The following is a 15955-nucleotide window of genomic DNA, read 5'->3' as shown; positions in this document are numbered from 1 at the left end:
CTGCCTCCCAAGTGCTGGGATTAAAGGCGTGCACCACCACGCCTGGCTTTCTATTCTGCTTTCTTAATGAGTCAGTAGTTCCCAAGTATCTGAGGGACTGCCATGTAAATTATGGTTTTCACCTACTACTGAATACTTCAAAGCATTATTTTTAATTGGAAATGATGGCTGTACTTTTTAAAGGTGGCACTTCTGCTTTCTGCCTACCTGCTTCACAGCCAAAATGCCGGTGGGAAGCAGCATACAGCAGGGCAGAAAAACCTGAACTTCCCTGTTCCCAAATCTACCTAATCCTTCATGTGGCCTTGGGCAAACTACTAGCTGTCTCTGAGCTCTAGTTTCATTTGAAACATGGAGATAAATTTAAATACACCCAGCTATTCCAAAGGTAATCTAAGGACTAACTAAAATACATGTACTTTCTACATGCTAATGCTAAGCCCAACAGTATTATTAATTACACTACCAACCTTAGTACAATTTAAGTCACATATATTATATGACAAACTCTCCTAGACATTATTTCATCTAACCCTTAGCAGAGGGTCTAACACAGAGTAACTATCCAAAGACTGGATATATTTTTTTCCTTCCCCTCAAAGAGGAGCTGGAGAAAGATTAAGGTGGGGACAGGAGGGTCCAGATAACCAGCTGCCTGAGAGAGCTAATGCCAATCAGCATAAGGCAGAGACAAGAAAATGACAGGCACGGTCTGGCTTGCCCATCTCCGATTTTAATGGTGGTCCTGGGCAGCTCATCTATTCCCTCCTCCCAATGACCTGGATGCCTCTCAATTTCTTCTTTCCAATGATCTGGCCTGGAACAGCTTAGAAAAGAAGAGGGGGAGAAGAGCTTTGCTAAGCATCCTGTAAAGGAATGACTGAGAAAACTTGAAAGTCTAAAAGGATATCCTGGATGCTTGCCATGAGTAATGTTGGTACTGTTAACTAAAACACCATTGCAGGGATGTTTACCCAGTTTTCATAAAAACTATTATGGCATTATTTTCAAAGCAAGTAACGGCAGAGCCATGTGGCCTGTTGGTAAATGCTCAAATGATTAACTGAGAAATGTGGAGGTGGGTGGAAGAGGTCTGCGAGGCATATGAATTTGAGAAAAAATATAGAAAAGGATTTTTTTTTTAAATTTTGAAAGCTGAAAGCACTTTGGTCTCCAGAACAGGGCTCTGCATAGCAGTGCTCAGACCCACACCCCAAGAGAGAAAAGGAGGCACAGCTACATCTGTTTCAATGGTCATTTTTTAACATGCTCAGAGTTAAGTTTTCAAATTCAGGCTTCCTTAGAGACAAAATATTGGCACAGGTCAAGAGTGAGTTGTGAAGGATTGGTTAGACTCAGCCCCACTGAAGAGATGGTGTGCTCTCCTGCTTTCCTGATTTTCAGGCCTGCCCCAGCCTTCTCCCATCCCTGTTGGGGATTATTTGAACCCAGACCAAGGCCTGTGGGGTTGAAGGGCAGGTTTGGGAATGGAACTGCCAGATGTCAATGGATGCCAGGGAGAGGGCTGGGACAGCTGGAGGTGAGGTCCAGTGAGACTTCTTACCCACTGCCATTCACAGCCTTGCCTGTGAAACTGGTTATGAAATGAACAACTTGGGATGGAATAGCAGGAAAGTAACTGAAACTGGGCCACTGGACCTGACAACTTCAACAGACCCTGTTTACGGATGGCCTCAGTGGCTGACTTCTGGGTCTACTCCAGTGTTCTTAGTTAAGTTTATCCCCAGCGTCACCATGATAGTGTTGCCAGAGCCTTTTCTATGACTGCCACCTTCACTGCTGCCACCTCGATGTCAGCTTCCATTGACAAGCACTGCAGCCAACACTCTCATGCCTTACATTACCATCTCAACCACCATCAGAGCTGCTGCTACTACCATTCTCACCAGCCCCTATCACCACTATCACCGTCATCAAGTCCTCCACCACTGTGACCTCATCATCTCCACTCTCATCACCACCACTGACACAACTGAGTATTGGTAGGGCTGGTCCGGCTGGCTCTGCTTTTTTCTATTTTGCTTTATCATATAGACAGAGAACACAAAGAGCAGAGTAAAAGTTCCTTCTAAACTCACCAAAATGAAGTGTGCACAGGATTATACTCTGCTATTGACCATTTTCATTAAATGCAAGCGCTCTGATGGTTTCAAGAATGCAAATGCAAATGCATCCAAGTACTCAGGGTTATGAGGCAGGAGAAGGAGTTTCAAGCCAGCTTGGACTACATAGAGCAACACAGTCCCAAATAAACAAAAATTAAAAAAAAATGTGTTATGGTGGTATATGCCTGTAATCCAGTACGTGGGAGGCTGAGGTAGGAGGATCATGAATCTAAAGTCAGTGTGGGCTACTGAGCAAGACTCTGTCTCAAACAAATGAACATCAACCCCCCACATCCCTGTAATACAAATGCTGGAGGACATGGAAGCTCAACCAGCCTCCAGAAGTGTGTGTCTGATGCTGTGAAGGGCCCAGTCCTTACCTCATGTCTCTATAAAGACACCCAATCCCACCCATTGCTAGTATGCCAGATAGAGGAGGAAAGGACCATTGATACAAATGGAATTGTAAATTTTACAGGGAAAAGCCATTTGACTCTCTGGGGCTGATGCCTGCTCTGGTTCCATGGGGAAATGGGTGACATCCAGGAAGGATGACGTGAACGTAACCACATCTGAATTTAAGAAAGGGCACTTCTCTCCTATTAAGACAGAATTTCACTTAATTTCTTTAAAATACTTTAAACTCTTAGTCCAAATTACTTCCTCAGAAAAGGGATAATGCTTTCAAGATCTGACATGTACAGCTCCAGTCCTGTCCCCAAGACCTGATCATTCCTTCCATGTGACATTCCTAGATGACTTGGAACCAATGTAAATCAATACATTAATTATAATTCATGTAAAATATGCATGTTTAGTAACATTTTAATGAGTTTTAATGAATCAATAAGCATTTGTTGTTTGAAAATACAAGCTCAGAAAAGCGCATCTTTTATTGGAAACCATTTAGAAGACAATGCTTCTGTTTTAAGTTGGAGCTGTTATAATTAGTAGATTATATTTTGGTACTATTATATTTCAAAATGAAATTTTCCATAAAGTTGAATGCCAAAATTGTATCATGAAATTAAAATGATGGAGGACTATACCAACCAAAGAAAGTAGAGTCAGTTTCATGTCAGACCTGGACAAAAAAGCAATAGCGGTCAACATAAAGCATTATCACTAAATTGTTACAGGATGTCACAATAGTCACTTGGATATTTTGCAATTTGTATGAGGTATATTCAACTCACTTTTACAATGAAATTATTTTACAAAAGAACTACTGTTTCTTAGGAAAGGTTCATTTGAAGCAAAACTTTGACATTCCAGGGACATGAGTTACATCCCTGTAATTCTGCTGCAAAAGAGTCTTCCTTCCAAACAGGGCACACCAAGTGTTTAATACATTAATTATCATCCTTCATCAAGCATAAAACCAACAGTCAGGAAATACAGCTGCTATGGCACGATTACCAACACACTCAGAACACACCCTGAAGCAAAGAAAACAAATGGCCCGCTTTTCATTAACAGAGCTTGGCAATTCTCTCCAAGACAATGTTTTCTTTCCAATCAGACTCCCAAAAGGCATTTAAGGGGGTATTTGCTCATATAAACCCAAAGGACAAATTAATCATGAAAACATTCATTTAAATTTCAAAATATCTATGATCAATATACATGTTTTAAAAGATTTGATGAAATAAAAATCTTATATACAGGTCATGTATTTTAAAAGGATGTTGGTGCAAGAGGTTTAGACAGTCAAACAATATTGTCATCCAGGACACATAAGGAATTAATGGTTTTCCTTTTCATGTTTTGTGGTGCATAATTTGATACACAAGTACCTCTATCCATAAAAAATAATGATCTGTGTATAACAGGATTCTATTATGTCCAATTGGAGTCCACATAATTACCTATGAGCTTGAGATTCTAAAATGACATCAGAGAATGCCTAGATGACTAGCATTCAGGAATGTTAATAAAAGAACAGCTTATTTGGTTGGTTTCTGGATACTTATTCTTAATATTACTGTAACATCATCATGCTTTAACAGACACATTTCTCCTACTAAGATTATATTATAAATAAACTATGTACTACTATTTAAATAATAATTTAAGGGAGGCTCTGGGGATATAAAAGGTAATAGAGAGTTGTCTGCCCAAAGTATTTATAATTAGTCCTAAACCATGACTGTCAACCTTTCACTAAATTCTCTGCCCAGAACTCTCTAGTGTAAGCAGTATGATCCTCTCTGGAGGGTAAATAGCATGGCAACAATTAAGGAGTCATATTCTCCTCAGCACAGGAGGCCTGGGATATACATATGGGTTCTTCCGTGCTTGGTGGCACAACTTCAACATTATGAATTCATACTGTAATTTATATGCAGTTAACTCAAGCACTCAAGTTCTTTTGAATTATATTTGAGGTAGGTACCATTTATTCTTTCTCCTGGCCAATTTATGTTATGCACATGTGTCTTTTAAAAGACAACTTTGGAACTGGGTATAAATTAAAACACGTGGGCTTGGAATGTAGCTTAGTGGTAGAGTACTTTTCCTAGCATGTATGAGGCCCTAGGTTGAATCCCAAGTACTATAAAAAGAAACATGGAAAAGTAGCAGCAGCAACAACAAAACAGCCACGATGCCCTGAATGTGCCTTACGGAAGGGTAGTCTATAGTCTACATGGGCCAGGGTAAGAACTGTCGATAGTCTGAGTTGTAATTTTTAATAATCTGCCATGGTCAGGATGGCTACTTCCTAAGGTGCTAAAAGCATCAACATATCACAGAGAAGAAATGCAGCTGCTTCCAACAGCCACTTGCCAGTGCCACAGAGGCTGCTGGCTAACTGTGTGCAGAACCTTCAGCTGGACCACAGAGGATGTGTAAGAAATAAAGGGCCTTCCCCGGTTAAGTGTGTATAATTGACAGACCAAAACAGTGTACATTCTGAGTGCATTCACCATGCAGCATGTCAGAGAACACCAAGGACTGGACGAGGAGCGGAGCGGACCATGAGGAACAGTGCCATAGCCAGGTGCTCTGCCTGGAGTCGGCTTAAATACGGCTCAGGGAGAGTGGGCACTCTTGGGTCCCTCTTGGGACCTTCATTTTCAGACAAGGTCTTTAAGGGTTTCTAGCTCAATATTTTTGTAGATGTGGTTATTTGTAAGCATTTCAAAATCAGAGAAGCATTTTAAGGCAAAAAAATTTAGCTTTTTAATGTTTTGTCAAGCAATATGGACACTTATAAACTGCCTTAAAAATTAGAAGCGAACAGTTTCAAGGCTTACTTTAGCTATTTCTTGCCTGATAGTTTTCTTTCAAATATATAACTGGGCAGAAAGCACCCACTGTTCTCAAATCACTCTTAAAATCCTTCTGGAATGAAAATCACTTCGTTATTTTGATGTGTATTCATCTCTAGTAGCCATTAGAGCAAGAGTAATTCCAATTCAGTTTCAATACAGAGAATCAGACACTGTATACAAATCCCTTTTGGGTGGAGAAATCCTTGAGTTTTATGTTGCTCTTTCAATTAGAAAATATTATTATAGTCTTATGGAAAAACCCAATCTATGTTGAATGTAGCCTCAGAATAAAATGATATTTTTCAGAAATGAGGGAGGAGGAAAGGAATATACCTTCACAAGTGAGGGTATATTTAATTTAGTAATTAAAAAGTAGGGATGCAACTCAGCGGGAGAGCGCCCATCTAGCATACACAAAGCCCTGAATTCCATCCCAGGCAATGGAAAAACAAAAGCAAAACAAAACAAAAAGTAATGAATTACTTGGTTCTTGGGTAATCTTGTCTTCTACAATTTCAGAAAGGTATGGGTTATCACGGTACTAAATACCAACACAATGAGCTATCCTGCCAAAAACATAAATCTCTCTGACAGTAGGGGTTTGGGAGTAATGATACCACAATGGGCCTTGCTTATAATATAAATAAAACTTTCCTTTCACAAGATTTCCTAGTGGCCTCCCTGGCTTTCATACCTTTAGTGTTGTGAATTCATACGGTTGATAACCTTTGAAGCTCTCATGGATGGCTGCCATGGTGTGAGACGTTTTCTCCCAAAAGTGGAGCAGAGTGGTCTGTAAAGAAAGATAAAGTCATTAATGTTTTGAACGCCCACTTCTAGCCCTGGCCCGCAGAGAACTGCTCTTATCTTCAACTTTCCAGGTCCTCTCAACCTGATTCAAACTCATCTTGTTCCCATGTTTTACCTTAGTGTGTCACCCAACTAAATGTCTCTGATGCACACAGGCTGCTACCACCACCTGGGACCCTTACCGCTCCATCCTTTTTGCCTCATTCACTCCATTCTCCAACACCCAGGATTCACCTACTTTGCAATCCCTCAACTGATTTGATTTCTCACTCTTCAAAGTCTCTGACTTTCTTAAAACTTTTCTTGCTTAGTACACCTACTCTAGAGGTTTAAGAAATATAGTCAGGTCTTACTACTCCCAGCTTCCTTCCTAAACTGTGAGATCTTTGAGGACAAGGAATTTGGCTGTAGTAATTTTCACATTCCCTACAATACCCAGAACCTAGCATTTTACACTTAGTCCATGGACACAGTGTTATGCTGAAGGAACTCAGACGCTATTAGGAGAGACAAAACCAAGTCATTGAATAATGACAACTGCAGAAGGAAAGGATGCAGAGTATATGTAGGTACAGTGCTAAGGGAGCCCAGAGGTGGTGTCCTGAGGATGACATTTGATCCTGTATGTCAAAATGAGTGAGATTTGGGAAGGCATAGAGGATAAAGACATTCCAGGCAGAAGGGATCCACAAAGCAATACAGGCTAGGCCCTAAAAAGCAGAGATGAGAGAAGAAGCAAAGTATAAAAAATTGCATTCATAACCAAGAATGCCCAAGTCATACTTTGGGTTCAAGCATAAATTTTCTATTATCTAAGCCTCTGGCTAGTCTTTGTTCATTGAAACAAATATCACTTTGTTACCTGGTATGTTGCTAGCATGTGAGATAAGAGATTGCATCTGCTTGCTCCAAGAAGATCCACTTTTTGACATACATCCATCTTCAACTTGTCGAAGTTTTTTTTTGCAAGGCGTACTTGTGTCTGTACCTATGAAAGTAAAAGAGAATCTCTGAAACACTCAAACCTTTATGTAGTTAAAATTTGCAGGTGAGGAAAACCAGTGAAGGGTTTCTCTGTTTTATATGAGAATACACTTTTAAGACTTCCAGGCAAATAAGCATATTTGACAACATCCACTCTTTACCTCCAAGGACCTAGCTAAGAGTCATGAAGATTTTAAAACAAATTTACTATACAAATTACATGTTTTTCAGAATGAGGCTAACATACCTGTCTTCTCAAGGCATTTACGAGCTCACCAGAGGCAGGGAGAAGTCTGAAGACACATAGGGTGTTAAAGAAGAATCTCTGATCCTATTGTCTTCACTCAATTTTTCCTAACCTTAATGTCTTGCAACACACTGTTTAAGTGAAGAAATTACCATTGATACAATCCTATTTACTGATCTATATACTTCATTGTGATTTAACTTATTTTCCACTAATGGTGCTCTTCTGTTCCAGGAGTCGACTGAGGCTTTATATCAGGAATTTTGCTTAAAAAGTTATTCCTACTGGTAAAACTTTCATTTCAGTGATGCATGCCAGCAAACCTCCAATCACTCCCTAACCATGCTGTACTTTACAGAAGTGAAGGCCAGGAAAGAGTCTCACACGTTAACTCTGTACAGTATTTCACAAGAAAAATAAAAGTTTGCAAATTCAGAAGGCTGGGGATACACCTTAGTGAATAAAACGCTTGAGTAGCATTCAGGAAGCCTTGGGTTCAAGCCCCAGGACTGCATAAACAGGGTGTAGTGGCTCACACTTATAATCCCAGAATTCTGGAGGTAGAGGTAGGAGGATAAGAAGTTTAAGTTTATCCTTCGCTACATAAGGAGTCTGAGGCCAGCATGGGTTATATAAGATCCTCTCCCCCTCTATATTTATTAAAAAGTGTGAAGTTAAAATCTGTCTTTCTTCTAATCCAAAGTACCACCATATCATATTTTGGATGCAGAAATCCAGCTACTTAAAAAAAAATCCCTTTATTGAGGTATATTTGATGTATAAAAAACTATACATAACTAATGTATTCAACCTGATGAACTGAAATATTAATTTATCTTAGATAATTCTTAAGTCCTAGCTACTGGGTGGGCAGCTGAGCAGCAGAAGTAATACTGACTTACAATGGATTGCTCTTCATCCTAAGACACCAGGTAGCCCAAACAGTGTCTCTCTTGTTTGTCACTATATCGCCTAACAACCTGGTACAAGGCAGGTACTGAATACATGCTTGGTTACTAAATGAGGAACTTTCCAGGCCACTTCAAAGTGTCTCTAGTAAACCCTTTAAAGTTGCTTTAGTTATAATGATTTTAGGGCTGACCAGATGGTTCATCAGGTAAGAGCACTTACCATCAAGTCTGACAGCCAGAATTTGATCCCTGGAACCCATATAGAAGGAGAGAATCAACTCCCGCAAATTGTCTCTCTGACCTTTGCAGGGGCACTGTGGCCTTGGGGCACCCCAGTAAAGAAATAAGTATAAAATAGGTTAAAAATTTTCATCTTTTATAAAAGGTAGTGATTTTATTTTCTCATGAAAGTAAACAAATAGATTATTTGATATAAAGACAATTATTTTACCACCAAAACCAATGTATTCACAGCTTATGAAAATACAGAGGCATATACAAAAATAGGAATAATAAGAATAAGTATAACAACTGATGTAATTTATTTATTGCATGCTGATATTTTTCTGTTTTAGCTGCTGTGATGACCTACTGTTACTGATGAGGCCCAAAGGCTTTGTCAGAGCAAGGGTTGACTTAAATCAGCATGCCTTATCTCAAAGCCATGCTACCATGCCTCCAAGCAAATTAAACTACTCTCTGGAAAAATCAAGAAACTCAAAATTGTATTCTATGTTGAAACACAAGTTCCCCTATAGGATTGTAAGGAACTGGAAAATAGTGAGGATATACATTTAGCACCACGCTGGTAGAATTAATACCTGCATGAATAGAGGTTGTATGAATAGCATCTATAGATTAATACAAAATTTTCTAAGAATTCCTCTCAATTCTCTGCTTGTAGTGCTGGAGAGAACAGTGAACAGTGGCCAGTAGCTCCTCTCAGTTGACCACACCTTGAGCTCAAATAATCCTAGATATGGATCATTCTTTATAGCACAGTAAAGACTATAATTTCAACTCTTGGAAGCTCTGACTATAAAAAGAATTTAAGATGAGTTAAACATCCTTGGTGCTCCACCTTCCTTTGAGAGGAGCAGGGAGGCTGAAAGAGAACATGAAAGCTCCAGAGGGAGAAGTGGGAGTCTGGAAGGGCAGAACTCAGCAGCTGAAGGCTCCTGGGGGTTACCAGTTACTTGGGCCATAAGGGCCTCCTCAGCTGGGATCCTGAAACACATGTGACCTCAGCCTTTTCCTCTGAAAGGGAAGGAAACACATATGGGGAGTGAGCTCTCATTTCTGCATTCATTCAATATGTGTTTACTGAGTACTTAATATGAGTCAGGTCCTATGCTAGGCATGGCAGGGGCATCTGTAAAGTAATAACACATACGACAAGTAGTTAATACATATTTATGAATGAATTCACAATGTGATGTGGACCCTAAGCTTCTAAGGTAGAGAGAAAAGCACTATAACACAATGGGAGAAGTATAAAAGCAGAGCTGAATGCTACTGGGGGGCAATTATAGGCTGATGGCATTAAAGTGCCAAGGACTGTCCTTCCTGTACTACGCCACACTTTGCCCCATGACTTTGTAGTCTTCTCCTACTCTGACTGCAGACTTGGCCGTATGATTTAATGCTGGCCAATGGAAGGTTAACAGATGTAATGACATTGGAAATCTGGATAAAAAAATGCCAGCATGTTTCCACTTTCCCTCTGCCTTCTCTAAGATGGCCACAGGAACACACTCAGGTTACCCACCTAGAGGGATGTGAGCCACATGGCATGAGGAGACCCAAGAAGGCCTCAGTGCAGGGGAGGCCAGCCATCATTAACAAATGCCCTGCTAACCATAGATGTGTGTGCAATAAAGAGATGCTTATTGTTTTAAGCTCTTGCATGCTATGGTAGTTTATTTCACAGCAGGATTATAGTGAGATTACTGACGTAAATAGTGGGGAAACAGACAATGGAGGCTTCTAGGAAGAGCATGACCAAGAGACACAAAGCAAATCTAAGATCTATAGAAAACTGGCTAACTTATATGGGGGTTCTAGATTTTCTAATGATGTACAAATTAAATTTTTTTCATGGGCATGAATTTTACTTTTTCCTTGACATTAAGATAATCAGTTACTTACAGATACACATATTCTAGGAAAAAACTTGCTTCACTTGTTTATAACATAAACTTATGAATTAATATAGTTTGAGATGTGCCCTGGATAATTTCATTTAGATTTTGAAGGGCTATTTTAGAAATGTAGAAGACTTCAATCTTAACCCAGCGAGTTTGGAGAGGCCATATGCTTTGTGTGTCAACAATGATTATTAAAATACTTAATGCACTGCTGAGTTTCCAAATGCTGTGCCCTTTCCATGCCAAACAAGGAGTGTGTTACTGCTAGACATTTTAAATCCAGCAAAATTCATTTAATACTTTGTGTCCCCTGTCTGTTCTTTAAAACATACTGCTAGTCTATGACCTGAGGAAAACCACCAAGGACATAGCCAAGCACAGACCACCATTGAGAAGATACTTTCACAGGCCTCCAGATGCACGTAAGTGAAAATGTTTTATTATTCCTCTCCATCCCAGATAAATTATATTCAATTACATAAACATTTTTGGAGCCCCTGTGGTTTTCAAGGCTCTTTAAATTCTTTTCACTCAAATAAATGCACCCTTTGTTTATTTCTTTATCTTGTTTCTGTTAACCTACCTTTCTCTTCTTATTCCTAAAACGCTAGGAAATGATTATGCATATTAGACCCTCTTTAGTCTGGGTCTTGTCTTCCCCAAACCACAGAAATTCAATTTTATCTAAGAAAGCAGCAATGTCTCCCTGCCAAAGCTACAAGGCATATCTATATACTTGGTCTTCCCAACCCAAAATTCTGCCTTTTAGCCCAAACTTGAACTACCCGGGGGTAAAATCAAAGCAATTTATCCTCTCATTTCATTCTGGCTTCTTTATCCAGTGGGGAAGGTCTTCATATGCCACAACCAAGCAATTGTACTTTTACCCCCCCCCCACAAGGGCTTTATTTCCTTTAAGAACAAAAGGAAACAATTCTACCTTTATTTTTAGATCTTCTTTTAGGAGATAACTCTGATCCTACCTCCCATTCATTAGGCAAGTATTTACTGAGTATCTTGGAGTGCCCATAGGTGCCGAAGGAGGTGGTCTTTGCCTTCCTGGGTCTGAGAGTTCACTGGGAGTTTTTATATTAATGAAAGCATAACTCCAGATTAGGGGAGAGGCTCAGAAGAAAACCCACACAGTTGCACAAGAATGACTGACTAAAACATCTGAATCAGAGGACATCAGTTGGGTTCCAAAGGACTGAGCATGGTTAACTCTACAAAGAGAGAGAGTGAGCAGCCAGCAGTGAGAGGGGCATGTGCAAAGGCTCTGGAGAGGACAACATGGCAGGCGTTAGCACTGACAGTGGTTAGCATGTAGCTGGGCTCTTGGGAATGTGTAGGAAGGAAGTATGAGATGAGGCACGAAAGGGGATCACACCATGTCCTGGAGCAGAGACTTATTGTTGTGCTTAGGATTTTAGTTTTTGACTTAGAAACAGTAGAAAAATATTGGAAGCTTTTAGGCAAGGAAGAGACAGGACTCCATCTTCAGTTTGAAAGATTACTTGCTGCAATGTAGAGACAGGCTGGAGGATGAAGATGTGTAAGGATGGATCTGGAGTCAAGGAGAAGATGACAGTGATGCTGGATATAGAAAACAAGACACTGATCCAAGAAATGTTCAGGAGACAAAATGGGTCAGAGAGAGGCAGTACACATGGGAGATAACCCTATCCTTCCAGCCCTGCAGTCTGCAGCACACATAACCATCTTCTGTAGATGCCCCATGGTTTTGGCATCTCTAATACCCTATAATATTTATTGCAACTCAGATCTTACCTTCACAGCTTCACACAATGGTCTTTTATGGCCTCCTTCAGGTACTCTGACCCTGGCACACATTGCCTGGCTTTCAATGATCTACATGACACCCTCAACCTCACATCTTTGAGGCCTTAGAACCACTACCACATGGATGATGCTTCCAAGTTCTGGTGCTGACATGGGATACAGCATTTTCCCATTGGACCACAGCTCTATCAGCTTCTGTGTGCTAATTCTGGAGAAATACTCTCCTAGGCAGTTGTTTTAAAGGAGCAGAGAGCCCTCCTCTACTGCCAGCCCCAGTTTTCAGCTCAATCTTTCTTCTTTTTATAGATTTGGTCTTTGCAAGTTGAATATTTTGATGGATGGGGTCTTGACCTCAAGGCACCTTTCCGACAGTCCCAGTGCAGAGCTCAGGTTTCTCTTTAGTGGTACTAATCTCTTTAACAGTTACAGCTGTTTTACTGTCTGCACTCTCTTTGCCAGAGAAACTTTAAGATTGTTTCACCCAAACAAATTAAATTTGTCTTTAAATTTAACTTCAGGCAAATTCTCAAGACACAGGCAGAAGGAAGTCAGATTCTCGGTCAAAATAGCACAGTAATGGCCTTTTCTCAGAGTCCTTGCTCCCTCTGAAACCTCATAAAGCACTCACTGTCTGCAGTCTCTCAGCATTCTTGTCTTCCAAGCTCTGACCAAAATGGCCCATTAAGCTCTGCTGACAGCATTCAACAGCTTTTCTAACCCAATTCCAGTCTTCCAAAACATTTCAGCCACAAAACACTTCCAAAGGCTTAAAGCCATGTGGTCACGTTTATCATAGCAATGGCCCTACTTCTCAGTAGCAATTTCTGTCTTTTCCTGCTATTATGTAAAATACTCCTGGACACAAACAACATAAGGGAAAAAAGGTTTATTTCAGTTCACAGTTCAAGTATAGCTCATGGCAGAGAAGTCAAAACAGCAGATGCCTGAAGCAATTGGTCACATTGTATCAACAACCAGAAAACAGAGGGAGGAATGCATGCTCATGCTCAGCTCACTGTCCCTGTTTTATAGTCTAGGATACCCTGCTCAAAGAATGATCCTACTCACAATTACTATGGGTCTTCCCATATCAGTTGAAGTAATCAAGATTGTCCCCGACAGGCATGCCCAGAGGTCCATCTCCCAGGTGATTTTAGATTTTTTCAAGCTGACACTTAACACTTACCATCATAGCATCTTAACTCAGATTAAATCCTTTACAGTGCACCATGGTTGGTGAGGTCAATGAAAGGTAGTGATCTAAGCTGGGTGAACTATATCCCTTCCTTAGAAATTTTGAGGTTGGAACAAGAGAAAATGTGTCTCAATCTGTCTCTAGTGGCTAGAGTCAGGACGTTGTGGCATTAGAGTTTTTGGTTATGTGAAGAAAATTGTTCTGTGGGAAAAAAAGGTGACACCAAAGAAAAACATAGAAAAGATAAGGGGGGGGGAGGTAGATCAGTAGAGAAGAGTACTTGCTCTGTAACATGAGACCCTGAGAACTTGAGTTTAAAGCCTCAATACCCATGTAAGAACTCATACATGCATGTAACCCTAGCTTTGTTGGGCAGAGACAGGTGAATCCCAAAAGCTTGCTGGCTTCCTCTCCAGTCTACCTAGCTGAAAGGTGAGCTTCAAGTTCAATAAGAAACCCAGTCTCAAGGCAATAATACCCATGTAAAAAGACACACATGTGGGGCTGGAGATGGCTCAGTGGTTAAGAGCACTGGCTGCTCTTGCAGAGGACCCCAGTTTGGTTCCCAACACCCACATGATGGCTAACAACTGTTCATAACTCCAGTTTCAGGGGATCCAATGCCCTCTTCTGACCTCCATGGACATTATATAATATGGGTGTACTTACACACATGCAGGTAATATACTCATACACATAAAATAAAAATAATAAAATTTTTTTTAAGTCACAAATGCTTATAACCCCAGCATTATAGGACAGAGACATGTGGATCCCAAGAGCTTGATGGCCCTCTGGCCAGCCTAGATGAAAAGGTGAGCTTCAAGTTCAGTAAGAGGCTTGTTCTCAAGGCAATAAGGTGGAGAGATAGGGAAAGACACCTGAATTCTTCCTCTGGCTTCCAAGTGAACATATATAACTTGCATACCTATATACTCAAGTATGTGCACACACACACACACACACACACACACACACACACACACACCCCACACACATACACACACCAAAAAAAAAAGAAAAAAAAAGAAAAAGGAGGATAAAGAAGGGAGGAAGGAGGGTAGAGATGAGGGGAAAGGAGGAAAGGGAGGAGAGAGAATGAGAGAGTAAGAGAGAAAGCATGCTGGTAGAATCAAGTTCTTGCCCTTCCCTGGATCACATGAGATTTCTGATCAGCTCCTTCCTTTGCCTCAGTGAATTCTAGGTCTCTGTTACCTGGATCCAGCCAGTGCTAATCTTGGTTTTCAGTTGCCTTCATATGAAAGGCTCTAACAAGTTCTATGATAAAGATCCTTTCAAATTGTGATTACTACATTCTTTCTAAAAATGTCTCTAGTGGATATGTAGTCACAGTTATTGTGACTTTAATTTGCATTTCTCTGATGACTAATGATGTTGAATTTCTTTTCATTCTTACCTGCCTTTTATATAATTTAATAATGTGTCTATTCAAATCTTTTGCCTAGTTTTAAAAATTAGGCTTGTCTTTTGATTACTGAATAATAGGAGTTCTTCATTTGTTCTGAGTATGAATCATTATCAGATATAACTTTGGAAATATTTCCTTCAAGTCTGAAATTTGCCTTTCATTTTCTTAATAGCATCTTTTGAAAAGAAAAGGTTTTTACTTTTGGTAAAGTCCAACTTACTAAGTTTTCCTTTTGTGATCAGTGTTCTTTGTATCTTAACAAACCTTTCCCTAGCTCAAGGCAATAATGATTTTTTTCCTAGGCTTTGACTTACAGAAATTTAATGGGTTTCTCCTTACAAATTATTTTAAGATTTATAATAATTTCAAGTCATTTTTTTTTTTTTGGTTTGGCATGAGCTAGGGGCAGTGGTCCATTTTGCTTTACCTGAGAGTGGATAGCATCATTTGTTTAAAAATGATCCAATCACCTATTGTATTACCTTGGCATTTATAAAAATATTCAGTAAATTCTATGTGAGGGCTCATTTCTGGATTTTTTTTCTTTCACATTGATCTATATATACAATTATCCTTCCACCAACATTAGACTGTCTTGAATATGTACACTTTACTAAGTCTTAAAGTCAAGAAATGTAAGTCCTATCATTTTGTTTATTGTCTTGGTGTGTGTGTGTGTGTGTGTGTGTGTGTGTGTGTGTATGCTGGAGACTGAACCTAGAGCTTCTCACTTGCCAGTCGTGTTCTATATGCTTAGATTTGATTTTGTTCCAAATTTGTGCCAAATTATTTTGGCTATCCCTTGTTTTTCTACACAAACCTTGTAAATTTCTACAAGAAAAGCTTTGGGGATTGGTGAGATGGCTCAGCAGGTAAAGGTACTTGCTGTGCAAGCCTGACAACCTGAGGTTGACCTCTAAAACTTGCATAAAGGTGGAAGGAGAAAACCAACTCTATAAAGTTGTTCCTTACACACACACACACACACACACACACACATTTTTAAAATTGTCATTTTTAAATCATTTTTT

General features: G+C 39.8%; 1 protein-coding gene across 14 annotated transcripts in view; it reads right to left on the bottom strand.

Moving 5' to 3' along the window:
- Positions 1–15955, bottom strand: part of Ica1 (islet cell autoantigen 1) — a 157953-nt gene that overhangs the window by 36881 nt on the left and 105117 nt on the right. For all 14 annotated transcript variants that reach the window (XM_029569585.1, XM_029569583.1, XM_029569573.1 and 11 more), the window contains 2 exons: positions 7074–7199; positions 6096–6194 (listed from right to left, as the gene is read on the bottom strand). In XM_029569585.1, coding sequence (XP_029425445.1) covers positions 6096–6194; positions 7074–7199 — 225 coding nt within the window. The remainder of the gene's footprint in view (positions 1–6095; positions 6195–7073; positions 7200–15955) is intronic.

This window comes from Nannospalax galili, unplaced genomic scaffold (assembly GCF_000622305.1).
Source record: "Nannospalax galili isolate Female #2095 unplaced genomic scaffold, S.galili_v1.0 scaffold62, whole genome shotgun sequence".
Classification (NCBI taxonomy): Eukaryota; Metazoa; Chordata; class Mammalia; order Rodentia; family Spalacidae; genus Nannospalax; species Nannospalax galili.
This window is presented reverse-complemented; position numbering and strand designations above follow the sequence as displayed.